Source organism: Hemibagrus wyckioides, linkage group LG26 (genome assembly GCF_019097595.1).
Source record: "Hemibagrus wyckioides isolate EC202008001 linkage group LG26, SWU_Hwy_1.0, whole genome shotgun sequence".
NCBI lineage: Eukaryota > Metazoa > Chordata > Actinopteri > Siluriformes > Bagridae > Hemibagrus > Hemibagrus wyckioides.
Genome location: NC_080735.1, coordinates 18,024,344 through 18,050,216, shown reverse-complemented (window position 1 = coordinate 18,050,216; position 25,873 = coordinate 18,024,344). Strand labels below are relative to the sequence as shown.

The following is a 25,873-nucleotide window of genomic DNA, read 5'->3' as shown; positions in this document are numbered from 1 at the left end:
ACCACACAATGGCGAAGTGCCCCGGGGATGGCCACGCGAGCCACATACACAAGCACACACGCGCGCGCATGCACGCACACACGCACACGCTTCATTCTCCTTTCTCAAAGTATCACACGCGCGCATTGCTCGTGCGCGCACACACACGCCCGCAAAGAAAAGAAAGGAAAAACAAGTGGTGAATTTGGCTTCCATACAAATAATGCAAACTGTGTGTGTGTGTGTGTGTGTGTGTCGGCGGCTACATTTCCCTCTGATGGCATGAAGGATGTTTTTCATCATACCAAATGCAACAGGAAATGACATCAAAGAGATGCTACGATCATTTAATCGTGTTAATAGCTTACTCTTGAAAAATAAAGCGTCATTAGTGTGAGGAGAGAAAAATAAAAAACGTCCTTTGTGTTAATTATCATAAATATTTAAGACAACAAATTGCTTTGAAACCATGTGGTGGATTCTTATATCGGGTAAACTCTATATTTAAAGAAGAATCTAAATTAGTTTAAGATAGCACTTTATTAATCCCTGGGGGGGGTGCTGCAAAAGTGCTGGTGAAGATGGTAGTATATTATTATTATTATTATTATTATTATTATTATTTTTATTTTTATTGTATTTTTTTGTTTATAGTGCCAGATATTTTAGGTGTAGCCATTAAAAGGTATATGTTTAGTGCAAAAGTGAGAAACTGGACTAATTTTACTGTAAACACTATGAAAATGCAGTGCACTCCAGCAATCCAGTTTAGAGAGAGAGAGAGAGAGAGAGAGAGAGAGAGAGCTTGTTGGAGCAGGTTTTTTAGGAGGTGAAGTGAAGAGGGGGTGGGGGCAGCCCCATCAGAAAGCGTGGGACAGATTGGGGGTGGTGGTTCATTAGCATATTAGTACCCCGGCATGTGGCACCCCCATATAAAACCTGCGGCCAGGCGGCCTGCCCCAACAGAGCCAAAACGCAACGCGAGGAGAAAGACGGCCGAAAGAAAGGAGGCGCGTCAGGACAGTGACAAAGCGCTCGGTTTGGGACCGAGCAAAAACGGAACTATAACTACACACACACACACTCTAACACACACATTGAAGCCCCCAGAGTTTTTTTTTTCTTTCATGAAACTGAAGGAATTTGAGGATTATTTCTGTGGAAGCAGCAACAAGTAATTTTCGGGAGCAAAGAAAGAGTTTGTGGATTTCTTGGAGTTGGCTTTGGCATCAGTGGGCGCATGAAGGTACTGAGGAAGAAACAACGGATGAATCAATCGGAGAGGAGAATCTGAGGAGCTCAAAGACTTTTTTTTTCTAAATCTCTATTTATTTATTTATTATTTATTATTCACCATGGGGCGCGTGCTTCTGTTGCTCTCAGTCGTGTGCATCTTGGCCAGCCAGGTAAATATACATGAAATCCGTCTGAATTTATTGAACAGGTGCTGGGATGGTTGTATAGGGTGTTTGGTGTTCTGTCTGTAGGATCAGCCTATGATCAGAGTAACATTTAACAAGTTCAACGACAAATAAATATCTGTCGCATTAAATCAAAGTTAATGCCTGTTAATCATTTTTTGCATGGTTTTTGTTTTTCTCTGCAGGCTTTTTGCTCTGGTGTTTTTGAGCTCAAGCTGCAAGAGTTTCTCAATAAAAAGGGCATCCAAGGCAACAGGAACTGCTGTAAAGGCGGGCTAACGTCGCCTTACCAGCAGTGCGAGTGTAAAACGTTTTTCCGCGTATGTTTAAAACACTACCAGCCCAACGCCAACCCGGAGCCGCCGTGCACGTACGGAAGCACCGCAACTCCCGTCCTGGGCTCCAACTCTTTCCAGATCCCGGACACGTTACCGGATGGCTCGTTCACCAATCCCATCAGGATGAATTTCGGCTTCACGTGGCCGGTGAGTCTTAGCAGGAAGTTTTTTTTCTTTCCTCGTGATGCTGAGCGTGTGTTTGTGTGTGTGTGTGTGTATGAGCTGGCGGTGCTCCCGTGATGTGTTTTTGGTTCATCAACTCTTGTCTATCTGTACAGGGAACGTTTTCGTTGATCATTGAGGCAGTGCACGCCGAATCCAAAGAGGATCTCACAACAGGTAGGCACGTGCTTCAGTTATAAAACAACAACACTTCTTTCCGATCCAGAGCCTGTTGGAATAAACAGTCTATAAATTTCCCCCGTCAAATAAACAGAAAACCCAGAGCGCATCATCAGCACCATGACCACACAGAGACACCTGACAGTCGGAGAGGACTGGGCTCAGGACCTGCACAGCGCGGGCAGAACCGAGCTCAAGTTCTCCTACCGGTTCGTCTGCGATGAGCATTATTACGGTGAAGGCTGCTCGGTGTTCTGCCGGCCCAGGGACGACACTTTCGGCCATTTCACCTGCGGCGAGCGCGGAGAGATCATCTGCGATGCCGGGTGGAAGGGTCAATACTGCACAGAGCGTAAGTAATAATAATAATAAAAAAATAAAATAAAAATAAATAATAATAATAATAATAATAATACATCCTGCCATTAGTGCGAGTGAATTTGATTTATAGTTCGAATAGACTGGTGTAAATGTAATTGCGTAAAAGTCTCAAAAAGCTTCAGGAGTTTTGTTCTTTGTTTTTTGTTGATCGTAACGAGATCGGTTAAAAGCGGTTACTGCTTCATTTTTTTGGTGGAGAGGGATGAAAAGGACCATTTATTTAGTGAAAGAAAAAAAAAAACACCCAAACTTAACGGTTAAGGGGCGACTTGTAGGTTAGCTACCCCCCCCCCCCGACTTTCACAACACCACTTGATTTATTCAAGTCGGGGGAAGGAAAGTTCTTTTATTTATTTTCGGAATAATCTCACGCGTGCCATAAATTTACATGCCCGAATCTGATTGGTCGCTTCCTGAGTGGGCCGGGCGCTGATTGGCTGGCGAAGGGGCGGTATTGTTCGAAGTGGGCAGCTGCCGGCAGCGCGTAGACAATGGAGCAGCTGTCGCGCGCTGGCTGCGCGCACACCAGCTGTCCACTCTTATCTTCACTGCCCGGAGACACTGGACGAAAAAAAAAAAAGATTGAAGAAGGAGGACAAGAAGGAGAAAAAAAGTTTTTGACCCACAGGGAAAAGAAAAAAGAGAGAGAGAGAGAGAGAGAGAGAGAGAGGAAAAAAGAGATCCGTTGTTTGTCAGGTCTTTCATTGTCCTCTTGTGTTAAGCAGAACCTCTTCTACAGTGATAAGAAGATTTTAGGATTTTTTTTAAAGGGAGAGTGTAACAGCTAATAGGTTTAGTGATCCCTATCCTTTAAGACAAAATGAATAACCCAGGATTTAGAGTGTAAGTTTCTTCTGTATGTAATCCAAACAAAGAGCATATGGCTATGGCACTGTGGTCCTAATGTGTCCATTTGTCTGTTTTTATAGCAATCTGCCTCCCTGGATGTGATGAAGAGCATGGCTTTTGTGAGAAACCTGTAGAGTGCAAGTAAGTAAACCTGCTTCATGATGTTAGCCTCAAACTAATCTGGTGCATGGGGAATAAATGATTGGATTGTACCCCATATGCTGATCAAAAATCTTTTAGCTTTTAGTTTATATCGCTTTCCTTGGTCACAAAGCTAACTTTGTTTGTTCTTTGCTCGCGTAACAGGTGCAGAGTGGGCTTCAAAGGCCGATACTGTGACGAGTGCATTCGTTACCCAGGATGCCTTCACGGGACGTGCCAGCAGCCATGGCAATGCAACTGCCAGGAGGGATGGGGTGGCCTGTTCTGCAACCAGGGTAAGAACTGAAAAAAATATGTAGAGGAAAAACAAGAGTGTATTATTTAAAAAAAAAGACTCAATACAAAAGTCAGCAGAAAACACTGACTAGGCAGAACACAGAAGGAGAAGAAGTGAAAGGATAACCAAAATACATAATAGACAGAAGTGAAGGCAGCTGTCCAGCTGTTGGCCATGAGCTGCTGTTTTCATCATACTAATCCCCGTTTGTTGCACGTGTCTTTCTTTCCCTCCAGATCTAAACTACTGCACACATCACAAGCCCTGTCTGAATGGAGCCACTTGTAGCAACACTGGACAAGGCAGCTACACCTGTTCCTGCCGCCCGGGATTCACTGGCACCAGCTGTGAGATCGAGGTCAACGAATGTGCTGGGAATCCATGCCGCAATGGAGGAAGCTGCACTGTAAGTTTTTACACTTGTATTACAGATTTTACAGGACTCCAGTGTCAATTAATTTGATATCAGTTGAATTTGGAAGTCATTAACCAATTTTTACACAAATTAAACTTCATCCACTTTATGAAATATTGAGGTTGAGATACTGTTTGTTTGCACTTTTAAGCCAAGTGTTTTGTTTTTTTTTGCTTATACTGCATTAATTTTATGTTATCTTCCAGGACCTGGAAAATACCTACACCTGTGCTTGTCCTCCTGGGTACTATGGCAAAAACTGTGAACTCAGTGCCATGACTTGTGCAGATGGTCCATGTTTCAATGGGGGACGCTGTGCTGATAACCCTGACGGTGGCTACTTCTGCCAGTGTCCCACAGGTTATGCTGGCTTCAACTGTGAGAAGAAGATCGATCACTGCACATCTGGCCCTTGTTCAAATGGTACGACTGGCTTCTTGATATCTGAAAATGTACCTTTTACTTCCTTGTAAAGCCATAATCTTGTCAGAATATAACTGATCCTTAATGAGTATTCTTACCTTAGGATGCTTAACTATTTGGCTTTTAAAGAAGCCTGTTAAACAAACTTGCTCTTATGTGATGTTGTATTTATTTCTTTACCCTACAGGTGCCCGTTGTGTGGACCTAGTGAACTCGTACCTGTGCCAGTGTCCTGAGGGTTTCACCGGGATGAACTGTGACCGTGTCAGCGACGAGTGCTCACTGCTCCCCTGCCAGAACGGTGGTACCTGCCAGGAGGGTGCCAATGGTTATACGTGCACTTGCCCACCTGGTTACACAGGACGTAACTGCAGCTCGCCTATCAGCCGCTGCCAGCACAACCCATGCCACAATGGTGCCACATGCCATGAACGTAACAACCGGTACGTTTGTGCTTGCGTGCCCGGTTATGGAGGACGCAACTGCCAGTTCCTGCTTCCGGAACGTGCATCCCAGGCTGCCAGTGACATCCCATGGACGGCGGTGGGCTCGGGCGTGTTGCTGGTGCTTCTGCTGATTGTGGCGTGTGCCGTTCTGGTGGTCTGCGTGCGATCGAAGGTGCAGCAGAGGCGTAGGAGTCGTGAGGAAGAAGCGGCGAATGGGGAAAGTGAGACTATCAACAACCTCACGAATAACTGCCACCGGGACAAGGACCTCAGTGTCAGTGTGGTGTCGGGATTGGCGCCAGTCAAAAACATCAACAAGAAGATAGATTTTCACAGTGAGCATGACCTGAGTGCCAATGCGGAGAAGGGTGGCTTTAAGTCGAGGCACCAAGCCTCCGACTACAACCTCGTGCACGAAGTGAAGTACGAGGTCAAGCACGAGGTGAAGCTGGAGCATTTTGGGAAAGAGGCAGCAGCAAAGGAACTGGCCGATAGCTGCGAAGATGTGAAGTGCCAAAGCTTGCAAGACTCGTGCGAGTTTGAAGAAAAACGCAGAAAACGCTTGAAAAGGTGAAAATCTAAATAAACAAAAATCTTTCGGACCCGAGTCATATCTTTACTACTACATATTACCAGTGATACTAATGTCTTGTTTATCTTCTTTACTTCACAGTGACGCATCAAAGTATTCCGAGTCGAGATGTTCCGAGTCCAAGTTCTCAGAGTCGAAGTACTCTGAATCAAGGTATCCCGAGTCGAACTGTTCCGATTCGCTGTATTCCGAGTCAGCATGCGCATCTGCATGTGCATCGGCATCCGTGTCGGCGTGCGTCGACACCAAATACAAGTCCGTCATGGTCATGTCGGAGGAGAAAGATGAATGTGTAATTGCAACCGAGGTGAGAATCAAATACAATAATAAGATGAATTCTCAGACTGCATGATCTCCTTACACCTTATGTTTTCTGTTACTAATGGCTAATCTTGTTTTCCTTTTTCCTTCGCTCAGGTGTAATTGGCCTCAAGGAAGCCGATGCTCATTTGGGTGCTATGGAGGACATTTTGAACTTCCATAGAAAATGCTGCTGCTCAAAACCTTAGGTGGAACTGTCCCACCTCATGATTACTGCTGCTGAGAAAGTAGGACTGATTTAACTGATATTCAGGGTGAGCTGGTTCTCTGTTCTGAACGAATCGCAGGCAAACGTTGGCCTGTAGGCTTGGAAACGTCCTGAAACGAACAGAGGAGTGGTTGCGGAAAGTTTACCACCCCTCTTTCGAACGTATCTGTAAAATTTACCCGTAAAGCCATTTTATAAAGGTGTTGGACAGCATGTGTCCATTTTGATAGTGCTTAGATTTATGACGCGGAAAGAAAAAAAAATATGAAAAGGAAAAAAAACATTTGAAAGGAAAAGAAGAAGTAGGAATTCGAGGAAACGTATCGCAATGTTCTGCCATGTGGTAAGCGGTACTGTGGCAACGTTGTGGCAATGTTTTTTATCAATATTTTGGCAACATTTGCTGTATTTTCTTTTTTCGCCAATTTCTCCAATGCCCACACAGGTGCTATATTACTGTGCCCAGAGAATGCACCGAACGTGAAAGATGTTAAAGAAGAGTAGATAAAGAAATGTATCACAGCGTCTTTGCCAATGTCCATCTCTCGTGGATTCGATGGCGACGTCGTCGTGGCAACGTTTTAGCAATATTTTGGCAACATTTGCTGTTTTTTTCGCCAGTATCTCCAAGCCCCACAAGTCAGTGTGCAAGAGACCACATCAAAACGGTGGATGTTTGGCCATACTGGCCTGTCTTTCACTAGGTTAAATGGTGCATGATGTCATATTCTTGTCACGTGACCGGTGGAGACTATATGTATTACTTGATCACTGTGTAAATGGGGAAAAAAAAAAAAAAGAAACTCTAAGTCTTCCGAGCCTCCACTTCTTTTTGTAATATGGTTTATAATATGGTTTTCGTCTAAGTATGTAATTCTGTTCCGTCATGATAAAAAAAAAGCATTTGTGTTAATATGAATAATATCCTAAGTTGTTTGTTTTGCTTGTTTCTTTATTACAACAAAAAAAAATGTGTATGATTTAAGTTAATTTATTTTATTTAAGTTGTATTTCTAAAATTTTTGTAAGGCTTTTTAAGATTATTTAAGTTCTTTCTTAAGTTGTACTCGTTACTCGCAATGGCACTTCGGGTTGCTGGGATGTTTCAAGATATTATTATTTAAGAGGATTGTAAAAAGAATGTTATTAATGCTATTGTTGTTGGGGTTTTTTTTGTTTGTTCCCATTTTGTCTTTTGTTTTTTCGTTTTGAGAAGGATTTAGCTTAAATTATTTTTCCAAATAAAGAAAAATATGAAATATTAAAAAAAAGCTTTGCGCTGTTGCTACATGTTCACTTCACTCGGAATTGACTCGTGGTTCACGTGACCTCCTTTTACTTGTCCTGGTATCTTAGATAAACAATTTCATATACAGAAAAATATAAAAAAAATTATCAAGTAGTAGTAGATGGATTTGGGCATAAACAAAAAAACAATAGACAAAACTTTTCCAAAAACTAAGAAAGTTTTCACTCATTAAATGAGGTAACACACGCTACTAATTTCTGCACATGATATCTGCGGTACAGAACTTTTTTTTCTTTTTTGGGGGCATTTTATAGCTGTTATTCGGTTTTCTCTGTTATTAGCGGTCCTTTAGAGGAATGGGTGGATGGATGGGGGGGGGGTGTTCAGTTCTTTTGATAGGGATGTGAACAGAGCTAATCATTGCCATCTGCTGCAGCCTCCTGCTCACCCCATACCGAGCCATTCAAACCCCCTTTACAGTCCTCCCTCTGGCTCGGCCACACATATAACACAGAGACCGGGGCTCTGAAAAACATGGCAAAACGGACCAATTATACCGACAACTCTGTCAACATGAGTGGAGAGAGAGCTAGCATTCTGAATTTTTTAGCAGCTAGAGGATGGAAGAGAAAGAACGGGAGCCTATAGATTGCTCAAGGACCAATACGAAAAGTTTTTTTTTTTTTTAATTAATCTATACTACTTCAACCAGGTTGTGTCACTAAAACAAAAGTACACAATTATTTTAATTTTAAAATGTTTTTCTAATCAATTCCAGACTTTTCTACAATTACTACAAGTACTAATTAGATTGAATTATTTGACGCAATGCTGGTTAAAATTTGGAAGGAGAAACTTTTTTGTTTTGGCCAGAGTGAAAGTGATCATTTCTGTGCAAGGTCTCTTACGACAGTCATCAGTGAGACTCTTGGGAGTAGGCGGCGTCACACACAATGCTGCGCTGGACAATGGCGCAATACAAAAGGGCAACATTTGGGAGTGCCAGTGTGTGTCTCTGAATGGACGGAGAAAGGGGAGGAGGGATGGGATGAGATGGGGAGTGGGGGTCTGTGGGGCAAAGAACGACAGATGTTGTCTGTCCTCCTGAGTCAAAGCGCCCTGCAGGCAGAAAACACCAGCTAGACCCCACATGGCCATGGAAGATAGAGACAATGGAAATACTTTAAGTTTTGGGCCAAGCACATTTTGCTCCACTCTGCTCATTCGACCATGCTTGAATTACTTTGGGGGGCAAACTTTGCGTAACATTACTTTGCCCTACTTTCCTGTTTACCTCATGTCATACCTTTATATATCAGTTTATAACCTACCACTACTTAGCATACATTACATTATCTTGCTCGACTATCAGTCCTAAATTTCTGGGTTAAAAATATAACCCTCCAAAGTTGGTCATTTTACTGAAAACTAGGATTCGAAGAACAGGCTTGGATCCCTCAATTAGTTCGAATGACTTAGCTGACTCAATGGAAAACTGGGCCAGGAATGAGAAGGTTTGCTCTGTGATCTCATTGCAATTTAATGAGCAGATCATGTGGTGTCCTCGGGGAACTGACAGTAATGCTATATCCCCCACACAACATAGACACCAAAAAGTAACGCAGTGCTCAAAGAGTCAAAACTTAGAGTCAATTACCATCTGCCACCGTTTGGCAAAACCATTGTATTATGGCCTGAAATATACAACAAATTAAAGAAGGCTTAAACCTAACAGAAGTAGAGCTGTTTCAAGGAGGTCATCAGTTTCAGGAAGCAATACGAGAAGAAAAAACAAGAGATATGAAGAGAGTAGTGAAAAAAAAAAACGCAAGGAGCAAGGCAAGTGGAGGCACAGGAGATGATGAAAAAGTCATGAGTGGAGGCCGAGTCTAGCTTATGTTACACTCTGACGCGTCTAAAGTAATGAACGAGAGAACAGGAGGTGCCTGGATGAGAGGATGGAGAGAAGTAAAGGGATAAGACTCTGGCAAGTTCAACAGGAGACTCTTCGGTGTGACGGCTGCTCCCTAGCAGTGAGTATATACTTTTCCTCAGTGTGCTGTATCTTGTATAGCCTAGCACTCTGGAAAAGATAGTAAACATTCTGTCTTGCTATTTAGGTTGCTGTGTACAATATTCGAATGTCTTCGTTTGACCGCTAACTGTCCCTTAATCCCATTGATTTCTTTCATTTCGTGTCAGTCTTTAGCTGTTAATTCATTTATTCGTTGTTCTTGATTAATGTGCCTAGTCTAATCATTGGCATGAACCCCATCTGACCTCTGAGCTCGGAGAGACCGGTGTAATTCCTGATTCACATTAAAATATCCTGTTTCTGCTAAGGATCCTGCTAAGATTGCACCTATCAGACGACAAAGGATTCTCTCTCTTCACCTCGCCAGCCTAAATTATTCACTCCTGGTTGGATTATGTCACATTTTAACAATCAGCCAAATTAAGGTGTAGTGTGCTTAACGATCAGCTGTCGTGCTGTCCAGGAGCTCCCGCTGTACTCCTTCTCTTGGCCTAGAAATAAGATGACTGATCTGAGGTTGTGTGACCGACACTTGATGTTTATCGGTAGATTTTTATCTTTTGTTATCTGGGATCTCACTTTATAATTCATTATTTTATGTTGTTTTCTCTTCTCTTACAGAACCTACTAAGGACCAAGGACCAAGGAGACCTGCATCAGTCACTCATCCATATAAGATACCACAGGACACCAGCAAGCGACTCCAGAAGGAGGAGAGCAGTTTTAAATGAAATCTCAAGACACTAGTCCTGTATGGAACGCCACATGTATAACCAAACAATACTGCTCCAAACCTTTCTTGGAATCTGGAGAGCTTTCTAGAGAATGACTCAACTTGATTCTCCTCTGCAGCATTCCGGTCGCCGTTCCGAGATGGAGTCTCGCAGTAGAAACACCAGTAGAAGGAGCAGTGTCAGTCAACGCACAGGTCAGACAAGACATCACTGTGCAGGGATTTTTATTTATTCTTAAAATAATCGGCTTGTTTAAGCATAATCAATATTTTAATGGGGTTTTTTTCTTGCACTCCACTCATAAGATGATGGAATTAAAGTAGTAACCATTCCTAAATTAGATGTCTGGTTGGATTATCCTGATCATGGCCCATAAAAACAAATGCAAATAAAAGAAAAAATACTCTGTAATAGAAATGTTTATACTGACAATAAACTGTCAATAGTGACGTTTAGAAAAGAAACCATTTATAATACACTCAATTGATCTTGGTTCATTCGTGTTTTGTGTATTAATATTGGTGAAAAATGCTTGGAAAACCATTCACATAGCTCTGATCCACCTACCTGTTCTGCTTTACTGTTCATCACATTAAATATCTTTAATGAACACTTGAAACGTGGTGCTGATTCAGAGACAAGTGAAAGTCTGGAGATAACGCGTAAATATGCGAGTTATCACCAGTCATTCTTTGTAAAGGTCAGACAAGGTGCCTTACATGCATTATGTATTATGTCAGAAGCACTGTATCAATTACAACCCCTTTTTCTCTAACAGAACCAAAAAAAGAGAGGGACCAAAGCAGCAGTCGTGCCATTTTCCAAAGAGCCAACCGCTTCCTGTCCCGTGACCGAGAACAGCCGAATGACAGCCCTCAAGCTCCCGTGCGGTACTACGAGAGAGGACACCCTCTTCCCAACAACTGCAGTCCTGAGCGCAAAGCCACCATTCCCTTCCGAAACCCCGAACTGGGCCTTCCGTCCTACAGGAGGCGCCACGACGCGCTTAGCAACGAAGCCATGAGCGGCCTCTCTCCTCTACGCTGCATGACCTATTCAAACTTCAGACGTGGTGACAGTCAGTCCCGTGCAAGCCCACGTTCGTGTAGTCCAAGGTCCTCCAATGTGTCTCCACAAAGGCAATCCCACAGCTCCTCCCATCGCAGAGGTTCGACCTCCCATCTTCACGCGAGCTCTCACACTTCATCTAAACGAGCCTCTCGGAAATGCAGTCCAGCAACAAGACGAGCCTCGGTGGTCTCAAAGACACACTCCCCCTCTCGAAATTCTGCCTCTAACAGATATACAGATTCATCAAGCCACTCCCACAAGCAAAGTCCTTCTCAGAGCTCCTACGGTCAACACAGTCTGGACTCGGAAAAGCTGTATCGGAATCTACAATCAATTGCTAGTTCAGCGGAATCGGACACCTCGCAACAGGGAAGAAACGGTTGGTCAAAAAGATCTAGGGCCGAAATGGAAAATGAGAGTTACGGGTATGAGAATGGCCGAAGCAGCCGCAGTAGTGGTTGTAACAGTCGGAAAAGCAGATCCAACACTGCTTGCAACAGCAGAGATTTCTCACCGCCAGGTAGTCAGTACAACAGAAGCCAATTTTCACCAAAAGGAAGTAGTCGTATGAGTGGATATAACAGTCGCAACAGTGGTCGCAACACAGGCGCGAACAGTCACAACAGTTCACCTCCTCGTAGGGATTATGATCAAAACGGCCATAGTTCAACGAGGGATAGAAAACAAAATGATTACAGAAGTGATAAATTGCAACCATTATCGAAATCATCCATGACAGACAGACACTCCAGAACAGATCTTAGCCAATCACAGGGGTCCTGGCATGAGACGTCACACTCTCCCATGAGCCCCGCTTCCCCAGAGTCATCACACAGCATCTCGCCGTCAAAGCAAAGCCAAGAAGACACCATGAAAACAGACAACCAGACCACAGAGAGAAGCAGAAGCACCATTCGACGTGGTCTGGAAGCACTGATACTCTCTGAAAACAACAGATCTAAGAGCCAGCCACCTGTGCCCGAGATGACAATAGAGGACTATGTAATCATAGCTGATATTCCCAAAGTAAATCTGTATCCGGAAGAAGAGGAGGCAATCGTAGTGAGAAGACGGCCTCAGAGTCGCAGTCCACGTCGAGACAAACAACACAGGTCAGAAAGACAAGGCAAAAGAGGGAGGAGAGACAAGGACCTTTTACTGATGTAGTACAGGAACATTTGTTTCCAGAACACTGAAACACTATTATTTCCATTAAACCTAATTATGTGTGGTTTTGGTTGTATATTTTTTTACTACCTGCTCTAGATTCAGCACTTTTCATCAGGAATTACACTGTTATAAGCTTCGTAAACGAGCAACCTATCAGGAAACATTGACCATGGTATCAAGAACCAAAAAAACCCAAATATGTTGGTTCCTCTTTAGTTTCATGCTGTGGAAAAAAAATTTATTCTTAAAGGGGAAGTCGAATTTCCATTTTTCATGCCATTTGTTCCTCATGTTCTCTTAGCTACAGAGAAGAGAGAGAAGGCCGTGGTGAATCCGTAGAGGCGGAGGAACGCGGGAGAGGACGGGAGCGAGGGCGGGACCGTAGAGAGAGGGAGAGGAGACGCCATAACAAGGACGCCGGAGGCTCGTCCGAAACCAACAGTACCGTCTCCGGCGTTACACAGGTTTCGCAGGTGAAAAGCATGGCACCTGTCTTCAACAGTGTCTACACAAACATGGACTGTTAATGATGTTAGCTTGATTCCAAGTCGTCCGCTATTCACTAAACCTGTAACACAAGACGCGTGAATCCATACAAGTCATTTTTTTTTCTCCATTTCTGATATGAAGCTGATATCAGAGCTAGCACGTCAGTTACAAGTACAGGTGATGTGATGGAGAAGAGGCTTCACAAAGCATCCATCTCAATGGGATTGACCTCACATGCTACAGCGTATTGTGTATTTCTGTAGACAAGTTGAGTGTTTTCTTCAATTGCAGCGATCCAGAGAAGAAAATAACTCTTCAGATAGACATGAGGGAAAACAACATGACTCTCCACTGATGCAGGTAACCTTTACCTCATGAAAACACACACACACACACACACACACACACACACACACAGAGTCAGATGCCATGATGTGGGAGGTTTCGGTGTCCAGTTTCTGCTTCAGGCTGAGGTGTCTCACTACACAGTTTGAAAAATGAGCCACACGAAGGTAGGTCTCTTTTTTTTAAAATAAATAATATAAAAGTAGATATGATAAAAAAAAAAAAAAATTTGTTAGCCATAAGACATTCTGAGGGGGGAGACACTGATAGCAACTTAAGCTAGCGGTTTTATGATTCGCGCCATTGGCACGGAAGTCACGTGACTAGTTGTTCGAGACCAGTGTGGCTGCGCTACAAAACCGCAGACAGAGAGCTGTATGGTTAAAATTCCCGTGCCTTTTTTTTAAGATGAGGCGAAAAAAGTCATTTATGATCAACAGAAAAAAAAATTGACGCCTAAGTAAAAAGAGAAATGCGCACAATGTATTTTATTCCTCGATAACAAACCCGAAAGGATGCTGCCTAACGTTTTAAACCAGATGATTTGCTGACAGTGGATATTACACGGAAACTGCGCGCATAACAGCTTCATCTCTTCCTGTTTCATGCCTTCTGCCGGCTTACATTCGACAACGATGACGGTGAGTGCTGGGATTTCTTTTTTATTTACGTTGTATACATGATAGGCGCGCGTGCGTGCGCGCGCGTGTGTGTGTGTGCGCGTGAGTGTGCGTAGGATGAGATGAAGGGGGCGTGTCTGATTTCCAGCAGGTGTTTTCATCAGTAGGGTATCTAAAGGGTCCTTAGGGAGTTTACAAAAACGGTCAAGCAATAGAAAGGAACCGTACAAGTTCTAGCATGTGGTTCTTAATGAGCCTTGTGACTTATCTGTACTTTTTATTACACTTTCCACACACTGGTGGACATCACCACCAATCTTTCGTTCATTGAGTTTCAGTGTCCGCTTTATTCTGGTGAGGGTCATCGGCTTGTCCATCTTCTTCTTTGGGCTTTTCCCTTCACAGCGAATCATCTCTCTCCACCTATCCTTATCTTCTGCATCCTCAACACTTGCACCCACTAGCTTCATATCCTCATTTATTCCATCCATATACCTCCTCTTTGGCCTCCATGTCCAACATTCTCCTACCAATATACTCACTCTCCCTCCTCTGGACATGTCCAAACCATCTTAATCTGTCCTCCCTAACTTTGTCCCCCAAATGTCCAACATGAGCCGTCCCTCTGATGTACTCGTTCCTAATCCTGTCCAACCGTGTCCCTCCCAAAGAGAACCTCAACATCTTCAGCTCTGCTACCTCCTGCTCTGACTCCTGTCTCTCCCTCAGTGACACTGCCTCTAAACCATACAGCATGGCCGGTCTCACCACTGTCTTTTCCTTCACAGCTTGGGAAGTGAGGAAAATATTAAGTGCCTTAAGTTTTCTTCACATCTCTGCCACCACATAAAACAAATCAATAACTTTTATATGATGAGCCATAAAACCAGAGAACAATTTCTTATAGGTTATGAGTAAAAACAAAATGATGTAGATTCGTAAGCATATAGAAAGGTTGTTTACAAGCTTCTTCTTCTCCTTATTAGGCAATAACAGCATCAGAAGATAGTTCCCTATAATCTTATGCAAAAGAATCTTTTACAGGAACACGTTGTATAAAACTGTGATTACATAATACAGATGTAATACAGATGAGCTAAATATTAGATTTTAGAAGATTAGATATTAGAAAGATTAACTATTATTTTAAGGTGCATGCTGGTTACATTTCTACTCATTAAAAGTCATCTATGGATTAGCTGAAACACTAGAAGAAGGACAAAAAGCTTCTTATCTGTGCTTCTGATGATCATGTCTGATCTGTTGAAGGCTAAGCTAACGGTTGTGATGTGACTTTATTTATAGCTCAACTCTCTGGATCTTAAAAAGGGATGGATGTTCATGTTGGATAACTGCGCAGAAGTAAGAAGAATTTTATCGGAAAATATGTTTGTGTATGTGTTTTCTCGAGATAATGGCTGAACAAGTTTTAAAAAAGGTTCTACTTTCTGCCTACCGTTACGCTTTAGCATCTGTGAAGTAACCTTCGTAAAATAACTAGCAGTTTTAATCATCCACCTTCCAGAAAACGTTTAGAGCTGTTGTATCATGTATTCCTGTTGTCAGTGTCACCGACTCAAATGTAAATATAAAAGTTTTAACGTAAGTCATGAATGATTTTGGAATCTCTCTGTTTCTCACACCAGTGTATATGCTTCTCGTTTACATGAAGTTAAGCCCCACCCACTTTCACACACTGTCCCTTATCGCTGTAAACTGGTGTGTTCTTTTGTCGATAGATAAAAAAACAAACACTGATTGAACAGTAACAGTTAGAAAATAAAATTTGCACCAGTTATAGTCGAACAAAATACATCCATCCATCATACCCACTTTATTCCTAATTAGGGTCATGGGGATCTGCTGGAGCCTATCCCAGCACACATTGGGCAAAAGGCAGGGGTACACCCTGGACAGGTCACCAGTCCATTGTAGGGCCACACATATAGACAGACAACCACACACACTCACACTCACTCCTATGGGCAATTTAGAAAGGCCCCCGCCTGTTCGAACCCAGGATTCGGACCCAGGACCTTTTTGCTGTGAGGCAACAGTGCTAACCACTAAGCTACCATGCTCCCCCAAACTAAATACAGTCTCTTCCAATTATGTAATTTAATATATTTAAATTTTGTTATTAATTTAAAAGTGAAGGTGTCCAAATGTGTACTACACACAGCTAGTTAAAATGCTACTACTTCTTGATGATGTTAAACATTCTCATCCGGTAGTATTGTTCTTTGTACTGAATAAACTTGATATGTTTATATTTTTATCCTCTCTGCACGATGTTCCTGAAACACTGCTTCCCCTCTGTGTTTAGTGGAGAAAGTTCTGGTTTGTTCTGGACAGCTCTGGACTGAGATACTATACCAACCCTGATGCTGAGGAGGTGAGCTGATCACATACACATTTAATCTGATTTCACACAATATCATTCATCACTGCCTTTTTAAGGAACGTCTAGTTAAAGGAGCGGTGGTGTCAATTTGCTGCGGTGCTTTTTCCAAATAAAAATGAGTTTTTATTGATTGGCTGGGCTGAGGTAATGTTGAGTTAGGACTATGGACATTGAGGTGTATTAAAGAGTTTAAAGTAACAAACAAAACATCATAAGTAAGAAAGAAAATCTGGTAGATACTGTCTCTTCTGTGTCAGGGTGATGAATTAAACTTTTTTGCCTTGTTTATATGTGATAGGGGGATGGGCCAGATGGAGAGATTGATATTTCATGCTGTCTCGATGTGGTGGAGTTTGAAGCGGATAAGAACTACGGACTTCAGATACACGTAAGAATTTCTGTTGTATGTTTGGGTACAAAATTAAATGTAAAGGTTTACAAGAAATTGACACTGACAGACACAGAGGCCACGCCTCCTTCACTGGGACTGACACACACAAAGGCCACACCTCCTTCACTAGGACTGACACACACCAAGGCCACGCCCCCTTCTCTGAGACTGACACACACAGAGGCCACACCACCTCATGTGACACTGACATAAAGAGTCCATGTCTCCTTCAGTGTGACTGACACATACATAGGCCACACCTACTTTACTGAGACTGACACATGCATAGGCCATGTCTCTTCACTGAGACTGACACACAAAAAAGACCACACCTCCTTCAGTGTGACTGACACATACATAGGCCACACCTCCTTTACTGAGACTGACACATGCATAGGCCATGTCTCCTTCACTGAGACTGACAGACACAAAGACCACACCTCTTTCAGTGTGACTGACATATACAGAGGCCACACACCCTTTACTGAGACTGACAAACACAGAGGCCACACCTCCTTCACTAGTAGCGATGAAACACTGAAGATATGCCTGTGATTGGTACATACCTTGTCTTCTTTAGACATAAATGTGTTTCTATGTTCTTAAATCGTATGTGGTTCTGGTGGTCACTAATTTAGAATTTGTTGAATGTGTACTATACAATGTTAACATTCACTTGTCCGTGTCTGCCATGTTCTGGATGTGTTCTGTCTGCTGGCGTACAGATGAATGATGCTGAAATCACCCTGTCAGCCATGACTTCCCGCATCAGGAGGAACTGGATCGATGTTCTGCAGAGACGCATCAGAAGCACTGAATCACCTGATAACATGCGGTACGGCGCATCCTCCTCATATCACTCTTCCCTGGAGACAGGGATGGAGACAGGGGGAGTTTATTAAGTTCCATTTATCACCCTAAAGCCTTCTTCCTCTCTGATTCTTGGGCTGGTTTCTATGCGAACAACCTTTAAAGGTTCCCCCAAAGGGACTAACCAAAAAACGCTTAATAGTTCTAGCTTCATATTCATGTTAGCACCCTAAATGTATTGATATGCTTGATTTTTAGGTTCTTTGTTGAACCTCACAAGCAGTACCCCTTTTGAACACAAAGAACCCTTATTTTTAAAAGGCTGACTCTGCCTTTTTGTAGCATGTAGCTGGATGATATAGACACCATGATGTGAACTTGATATAATTTCAAAGAAGGGCTCAAGTCTTAGAATGTCAAAAGGTGAAAAGGGTGCCAATAATTTTGATGAACTTTTGGGAAAACGTTGTAGACTGGCTATAGGTCTGGGGAACTGGGGTCTTTTTCAATACTGAATATTAGCTCCAATTTATTTATGCATATGCATTCATCTGCTCATCTCTCAGGTCAGAGCCCACTAGCCCATCTCACGATGACCCCGACATGATGTCACTGCCTTTGACCAATCACCGGGAGGCAGGCGTGGGCCGAGACACGGAACAGGAAAAGCGGTTAGGGGACAGGACTAAGTGGTTCCAGGAAGCTGCCTCGGACAGAGAGGCCGACAGCCCGTGGGACAAAGTGCAGCTGAAAAAGGGGGCAGTAGCTTGTGTTATGCCTCATATCCATGAGACCATGACAGGGATGGACATCGAGAAGAAATGGGAGGATTTTGAGAAGATTCCTGTCGGAGAGATGAGGTCATTGTCGCTGATCGGCTCAGACGCTCCACAAGGAACCAATGAGGGGCTACAGAGTGAGGTATCAAGTGTAATGTCTCAGATCAAGTCATGGACTTGTTTCCTGACCATCACATATATTATTTATCTACCTTGTCTCTTCTGAGATTTATAGAATAGAATAGAAGTGTTTATTGGTCACATATACATTACAGCACAGTGAAATTCTTTCTTCACATATCCCAACTTTGGAGGTTGGGGTCAGAGGGGGCGGTCAGCCATGATGCAGTGCCCCCTGGAGCAGTGAGAATTGAGGGCCTTGCTCAAGGGCCCAACAGTGGCAGCTTTGTGGTGCTGGGGCTTGAACCCCAATGCTCCAATCAACAACCCAAAGCCTTAACCACTTAAACCACCACTGCCCACTATAATTACATTAGTGACCATTCACAGCACAGTGCATTTTATTTGCCAGTGTAATGACTGACATATTAACTGACCAACAAACAGCTGAATGAAGCTCAAAATCTCTTAGGGGTTGGGGGTTTGATTCCTGTCTCCGCCCTGTTTGTGTGGTGCTTGCATGTTCTCCCCATGCTTTGGGGGGTATTCTCTGCGTTCTCTGGTTTCCTTCCTCAGTCCAAAGACATGCCTTGTAGGCTGATTGGCATCTCTACTTTGTCTGTAGTGTGTGTGTGTGTGTGTGTGTGAACCCTGTGATGTGAAAAACGTGCTATTTTAAAAACATAAACATGCATGAAAGAACTTTAGAAGCTGAAGTGCAACTCTTTCTCCTGGTCCTCAGGTGCCTCCGAGGCAGCAGACGGAAGTGATGCGTAAATGCCGAGCCGGACCAGGATCTGCGCTTCCCTGCGGCCCGGGTTCACTCTGTGCCTCCAGGCTGGAAGAGCTAGAGAGAGAACACAGGGAGAGACTGCAGGAAATGGAGAGAACACATGAGAGAGACAGGAGACAGCTGGAGACTCAGAGAGAGCAGATGCTGAGGGACGAGGCACAGCACGCTGCAAAAGGTGAATACAGGCTTCGTAAAGACATTTTTAACCATGTTACGGAGCTTGACTCGCTGACTCTGTCACTCTCTCTGCAGCGATTGAAGCTCTGAGGAAGGCCCATCAGGAGGAGCTGGAGAGACTGAGAGGAGGAGAACAGACAGTAGTGAGTGAGTGCAAGTGAGTGCATAAAATTATACATGAATCTACATTATTAAAGTTTTGTGCAGTCAGTTGCATGACAAACTGCACAGATTTGGACTTTGGATTTTGTATTCCCTGAGTGTTAAGTGTTAGAAATATCTGTTTTGCCTAATCATTGTTGAAGTGGTGGACATTAGTCATTATAAAACATATAAACCCCTCCCCTTTTAAAACCTATAAGCCCCTCCCCTTATAAAACCTATAAACCTCTCCCCTCATAAAACCTATAAACTTAAAAAACCTATAAGCCCCCCCCTTTAAAACCTATAAGCTTATAAAACCTATAAGCCCCTCCCCTTATAAAAAGCTCTAAACCCTGCCCCTTATAAAACCTATAAACCACTCCTCTTTTAAAACCTATAAACCCATCCCCTCCCCTTGTAACCCCTTTAAACCCCTCCCCTTATGAAACCTATAAACCCCTCCCCTTATAAACCCTATAAACCCCTTCCCTTGTAAACCCTTTAAACCCCTCTCTTTATAAACCCTATAAACCCCTCCCCTTATAAAACCTATAAACCCTTCTCTTTATAAACCCTATAAACCCCTCCCCTTATAAAACCTATAAACCCCTCCCCTTATAAAACCTATAAACCCCTCTCTTTATAAAACCTATAAACCCCTCCCCTTATAAAACCTATAAACCCCTCCCCTTATAAAACCTATAAACCCTTCTCTTTATAAACCCTATAAACCCCTCCCCTTATAAAACCTATAAACCCCTCCCCTTATAAAACCTATAAACCCCTCTCTTTATAAAACCTATAAACCCCTCCCCTTGTAAACCCTTTAAACCCCTCCCCTTATAAAACCTATAAACCCCTCTCTTTATAAACCCTATAAACCCCTCCCCTTATAAAACCTATAAACCCCTCTCTTTATAAACCCTATAAACCCCTGATTATAAATCACTGCACAGGTGTAGGAATGTGAAGACAGACAGTACAGAGTGAGTTAACGGGATGTTGATTATGAGCAGGGTGTGAGGATGAAGTCTGGGATGAGCAACAGGATGCAGTTTATGATTACAGCAGCAGCAGCAGCTCTTAGTTACAAATCTCCACTATCCAAGTATCTGAATGATCTAAGGGTGAGACTCGGGTATAAAGTTACTGCTGAGTTATTTTCACCGGAGGTAGCACTGTGCGGCGCGGTGCGGTGCTAACAGCTGTGTAGGGTGCAGGAGAGTCATACAAAAGAGCTGCGACAAAGGAACAAAAGCCGATTGAGTACTAAATAGATTTTCAATGAATCGGTTCAATCCATCAACAGATCAATTAACCCATTAAAGCAGACATCTGTTCTTTGGTAAATGAATAAACCATCGTGCATGTGTGTGTGTGTGTGTCAGGTCCGAGTGTGTGTCTCTGCAGCAGGAGCTGGATGGTCTGTCAGAGCAATACACTCAGAGGTGTGTGGAGCTGACTGACTTACAGAACGTCACGGGCCAGAGGCACACGCTGATCAAGGAACGGCACAGAGAAGTGGAACAGCTCCGCAAAGAGAACCAGGTACTCCAGTGAGAACCGCAGAGAAACACCTGCAGAACACAGTGAAGCCAGGTCACAGAGAGAGAGAGAGAGAGAGAGAGAGAGAGAGAGAAAGAAAGACTAAAAAAGTGACTGAATAAATAAAGAGAATGTGAAGAAATTTAGAAAGAAGATAGTCATGAAGAGGAGCATGAAGAGCATGAGAAGAAAGAAAGAAAGAACGAAAAAAAGAAAGAAAGAAAGAAAGAAAGAAAGAAAGAAAGAAAGAAAGAAAGAAAGAAAGAAAGAAAGAAAGAAAGAAAGAAAGAAAGAAAGAGACAGTTTGTATACATACACAGAACCTTTTCTAAAAGAAAAATCCTCTGCTATTATACAGAATCCATGAGAGAGAGAGAGAGAGAGAGAGAGAGAGAGAGAGAGAAAGAAAGAAAGAAAGAAAGAAAGAAAGAAAGAAAGAAAGAAAGAAAAAATTTAGAAGAAATTGTGAAGAAATTTAGAAAGAAGATAGTCATGAAGAGGAGTAGAACATGAGAAGAAAGAAAGAAAGAGAGAAAGAAAGAAAGAAAGAAAGAAAGAAAGAAAGAAAGAAAGAAAGAAAGAAAGAAAGAAAAAGAAATTTATTCAAGAAATGCAGAGTGATTGAGAATTGAAAAAGAGTAGGAAGGAAAGAGGGAAGAAAAAACCCATTTAGGAAGAGTGAAAGAAAAGTGAGAGAAGTGCATAAACAAAGAGAACTCATTAGAGAAAAGTCACTTGATAGAATGAGAGAGAGAGAGAGAGAATGAGAGAGAGAGATAGAATGAGAGAGAGAGTAATAGATGAGTGGACGTATTAGATGACAGTGTGTGATTAGCGACAGCTTATATTTCAGTCATTATAGTAAGTGAGGCAGCAGCAGTGTGAGTGGATGTGGTTAAGATGTAGTTTAGCTCTGTTAGCTTTCACAGCCACAGCTTCCTGTTTCATACAGACACCTAGACTTAGTGTCATTAATGCATATCCTTTTCTCACTGGTCCAGCACTGGAACTGTCAGTTTCACAAACACTTCCTGTCCCCTGCTCAAACAGGAACTGCAGGCACGCCTGACCGAGGAAATGAGTCTAATGCGGTCCTTCATCACGGGTCAAAGGTCAGGGGTCGTCCCTGTCGGAAGCTACGAGCGCAGTGCCTCAGAACTGGAGGTAAGACACACCGATCAGGCATAACATTATGACCACTGAGAGGTGCCGTGAATAAGACTGATGATCTCCTCATCATGGCACCTGTTAGTGGGTGGGATATATTAGGCAGCAAGTCAACATTTTGTCCTCAAAGTTGATGTTAGAAGCAGGAAACATGGACAATCGTAAGGATTTGAGCGAGTTTGATGAAGGGCCGAATTGTGATGGCTAGACCACTGAATCAGAGCATCTCCAAATCTGCAGCTCTTGTGGGGTGTTCCCGGTCTGCAGTGGTCAGTATCTATCAAAAGGAAGGCACAGTGGTGAACCGGAGACAGGGTCATGGACGGTCAAGGCTCATTGATGTACGTGGGGAGTGAAGGCTGGCCCGTGTGATCCGATCCAACAGACGAGCTACTGTTGCTCAAAAGAAGTTAATGCTGGTTCTGATAGAAAGGGGTCAGAATACACAGTGCAGGACGGGTCAGGGCTGTTTTGGAGGCACCAACACAATATTAGGCAGGTGGTCATAATGTTATGCCTGGTTGGTGTGTAAGAGGTCTATAAAACACTGCTTATATTCATACAGAAACTAAAGATAGATAAAAAAAAATAATAATAATAATACATAGAAGAAATAATAATAATACACCCATCCTGATGCGTTATTCTTTATCTAGTCAGTAGGGACAGGATTGTTGAGTTTTCTGTGAGGAGATGTTTGTGTAACGATTTTGGAAGGAGTCTCCAGTGTCAGAGCTCTACATCTTTTAGCTGCTATAACAGAAGTAAACTTGTCTCTCGGATGTTCAACAGGATTAATTGTAGCTATAAATGGATAAAGCCTATAATGTATGCGTCATTCTTTTTTTAAAAAAAAAAAAAAAAAAAAGTTGGCCAATGATTGTGAAGTCTGTTAGCCAATCACGGTGGAGTACTGTTACTGGAAAATGATCAAGTTTTGGGTAACAGCAGTGACACTGTTTCATCACACCACACTGTCACTGGTTATTTTACTAACACTGCACACCACACAGTGTGTTCTCCTGTAAATGGTGTTCACACACATACAGCAATCAGTGGAGACGTGGATGTGGGCGTGGCCACATCAGTGACGCGGCAAACGTTACGCAGAATGCTGGGCGGGACTCGATCCAGCGACTTCTGATCCAATGGGAGTAAAGCGCACGTGATCACACGCTGCTTCTTCTTCATCTTCACGCTTCATGTTGAAGATAAACACTGCTGAATTTTATTACACAAACTCCCTCCAGAACGTTTCATTTCAGCCGTCAGAAAAACTGATTCCTAACGCTAGATTATTATCGCCCACACACCAATGAATGTTATTACCATGGCAACCAGTAGTAGGCGATGTCCTATTACAGCAAATGGCGATAAAATCACTGTATAACGACACTGAGCTCTGGATATGAATTTGCTCCTCACATAGATGGTAGAAATCAGATTTTGGTTGTTGTACACTGCCCTCTAGTGGACCCAAGCGGTAACACTGGATGATTTGGTGCTTTTTAGAAAGACGGAACTACAGACTAAGGCAATGTTTAAACTCTAGTGTGTGTGTGTGTGTGTGTGTGTGTTGCAGATGTTGTTGCGAGTGAAGGAGAATGAGATCGAGTATTTACACAAGGAGATCAGCTGTCTCAGGAACGAGATCCAGTCATTAATTAAGGTAAGGTGTGTTTCTGAGAGCTGGAATCGTTTATCTTGATCAGGTGTTACGTGTTTACTTACATTTTTCAGTTCAGTCCAATCTAATCTATCATTCATTTTTAATGGATATTTTTTAATGGACAGACTTTTCACATAGAGTGACATGTTAAGATAAGATAAGATAAGATTGTCCTGAAGGAAATTTCTATTGGACACATACAATACGATATCTACTGTTTTATACAAATAACACACTACGTACATATAACATGTTGAGGTTCTCTTTGGGAGGGACACGGTTGGACAGGATTAGGAACGAGTACATCAGAGGGATGGCTCATGTTGGACGTTTGGGGGACGAAGTTAGGGAGGCCAGATTAAGATGGTTTGGACATGTCCAGAGGAGGGAGAGTGAGTATATTGGTAGGAGAATGTTGGACATGGAGCTGCCAGGCAGGAGGCAAAGAGGAAGGCCAAAGAGGAGGTATATGGATGGAATAAATGAGGATATGAAGCTAGTGGGTGTTGAGGATGCAGAAGATAGGGATAGGTGGAGAGAGATGATTCGCTGTGGAGACCCCTGAAGGGAAAAGCCCAAAGAAGGAGAAGAAGATACTACGTACATATAGTGCATACAGCATCCCGTCACTGCCCTACTCACAGTATACACTGACTAAACTGCACCCTCCCTATTGTTCAACACACCTTTAATCATCATAGTCATGTATAATTACAGACACTCTCTCTACGCTGTGTGTGTGTGTAGGAGAAGCAGGACATGAGCGAGCGTTATAAAGCCATGTACATGGAGCTTTGTGCACTGAAAGGGCTGAGTGACCGAGAGATCAGCTCTCTGAAAGAACACCTCCGACTGACCAGCGCCGCTCTGGATGAGGAACAGCAGCAGCAACTGAGGCCTTAAATTATTCAGAACATGAACTGTCTTTCATGGATGCTTTCATCCGCCTCCAATGCAGGAGTGCAGGACATCTCGTTACGTCACGGTACTTTCCAGGGCAGTTTTGCTACCAGAAAATAAAAAAGATTTATGTAAAGATGTATGTAAATCGTTCACTTGTCTAAATTTATTTTTATTTTTTTGGAGAAAGAGCAGGCAGTGAGCGATTAAACCTACACACTAAATAAAGGTCCAAGCACATTGTACACGATTCTGGAGCTTTTTTCCCCCATGTAGAAAACAAATTTTCATGTTATCATAGATTTCAGTTGTTGTTTTTCAGGGGTTGGGCTCGGCCCCTTAGTTCCAGTGAAAGGAACTCTTAATGCTTCAGCTTCATACCAAGACATTTTGGACAATTTCATGCTCTTTGTGGGAACAGTTTGGGGATGACCCCTTCCTGTTCCAACATGACTGCACACTAGTGACCAAAGCAAGGTCCATAAAGACATGGATGAGTGAGTTTTGTGTGGAGGAACTTGACTGGCCTGCACAGATGCCTGACCTCAACCCCATAGGGATGAATTAGTGCGGAGACTGCAAGCCAGGCTTTCTCATCCGTCAATGCCTGACCTCACAAATGACCGCGCTTCTTGAGGAATGGTCAAAAACTCCCATAAACACACTCCTAAACCTTGTGAAGAAGAGTTGAAGCTATTATAGCTGCAAAAGGCAGGACAACTCCATATTACATTCATGTGCATGTAAAGGCAGACGTCCTGTCTCGCAGTCTCCGCTCTAATTCATCCTAAAGGTGTCCCCAAACTGCCCCTAAAAATCTAATAATCCTGCTTTCTATTATGTGAACTTGACTTTCAATCATAGAACTAGAAAGGTGACATCATTACACAGCCTGTATTTTTGCCCAAATGTCACAGTTTCATTAAGGTCGACTGTCCATAATTTGACTCACTTGAGTAGATTGGAATCTACTGTAATGGATAGATAGTCTAATGGAATAGATGGAAAAAACGACAATATGCATGTTTTTCTTTTGGTTTGAATGATTGAGCACAATTTAACGTGTGAATAAAAATACACGATTCAAAAAAAGTCAAGAAAACCGAT

General features: G+C 42.8%; 2 protein-coding genes across 3 annotated transcripts; both read left to right on the top strand.

Moving 5' to 3' along the window:
* Positions 1 to 891: 891 nt before the first annotated feature.
* dla (deltaA) lies at positions 892 to 6,934 on the top strand. The gene is made up of 11 exons (XM_058380033.1): positions 892 to 1,385; positions 1,586 to 1,885; positions 2,017 to 2,077; positions 2,175 to 2,432; positions 3,391 to 3,451; positions 3,617 to 3,747; positions 3,986 to 4,155; positions 4,371 to 4,587; positions 4,775 to 5,603; positions 5,707 to 5,932; positions 6,043 to 6,934. The coding sequence occupies exons 1-11, from the start codon at positions 1,335 to 1,337 to the stop codon at positions 6,046 to 6,048; spliced, it is 2,310 nt and encodes a 769-aa protein (XP_058236016.1). The 5' UTR covers positions 892 to 1,334; the 3' UTR covers positions 6,049 to 6,934.
* A 2,364-nt stretch (positions 6,935 to 9,298) lies between these two features.
* On the top strand, positions 9,299 to 25,759 carry triobpa (TRIO and F-actin binding protein a). Of its 2 annotated transcripts, XM_058381225.1 has the most exons (17): positions 9,299 to 9,436; positions 10,060 to 10,189; positions 10,291 to 10,366; positions 10,951 to 12,355; positions 12,715 to 12,886; positions 13,194 to 13,262; positions 15,197 to 15,229; positions 16,194 to 16,262; positions 16,570 to 16,659; positions 17,388 to 17,497; positions 18,039 to 18,393; positions 19,114 to 19,339; positions 19,417 to 19,498; positions 20,874 to 21,033; positions 22,081 to 22,194; positions 23,780 to 23,866; positions 24,614 to 25,759. In XM_058381225.1, exons 2-17 carry the CDS (start codon positions 10,166 to 10,168, stop codon positions 24,767 to 24,769), a joined length of 3,228 nt encoding a protein of 1,075 aa, XP_058237208.1. In that variant the 5' UTR covers positions 9,299 to 9,436; positions 10,060 to 10,165; the 3' UTR covers positions 24,770 to 25,759. The 2 variants fall into 2 exon arrangements, with proteins under 2 accessions (XP_058237208.1, XP_058237207.1); XM_058381224.1 differs by lacking the exon at positions 9,299 to 9,436 and having other exon boundaries at positions 10,060 to 10,366.
* The last annotated feature ends 114 nt before the right edge of the window (positions 25,760 to 25,873 follow it).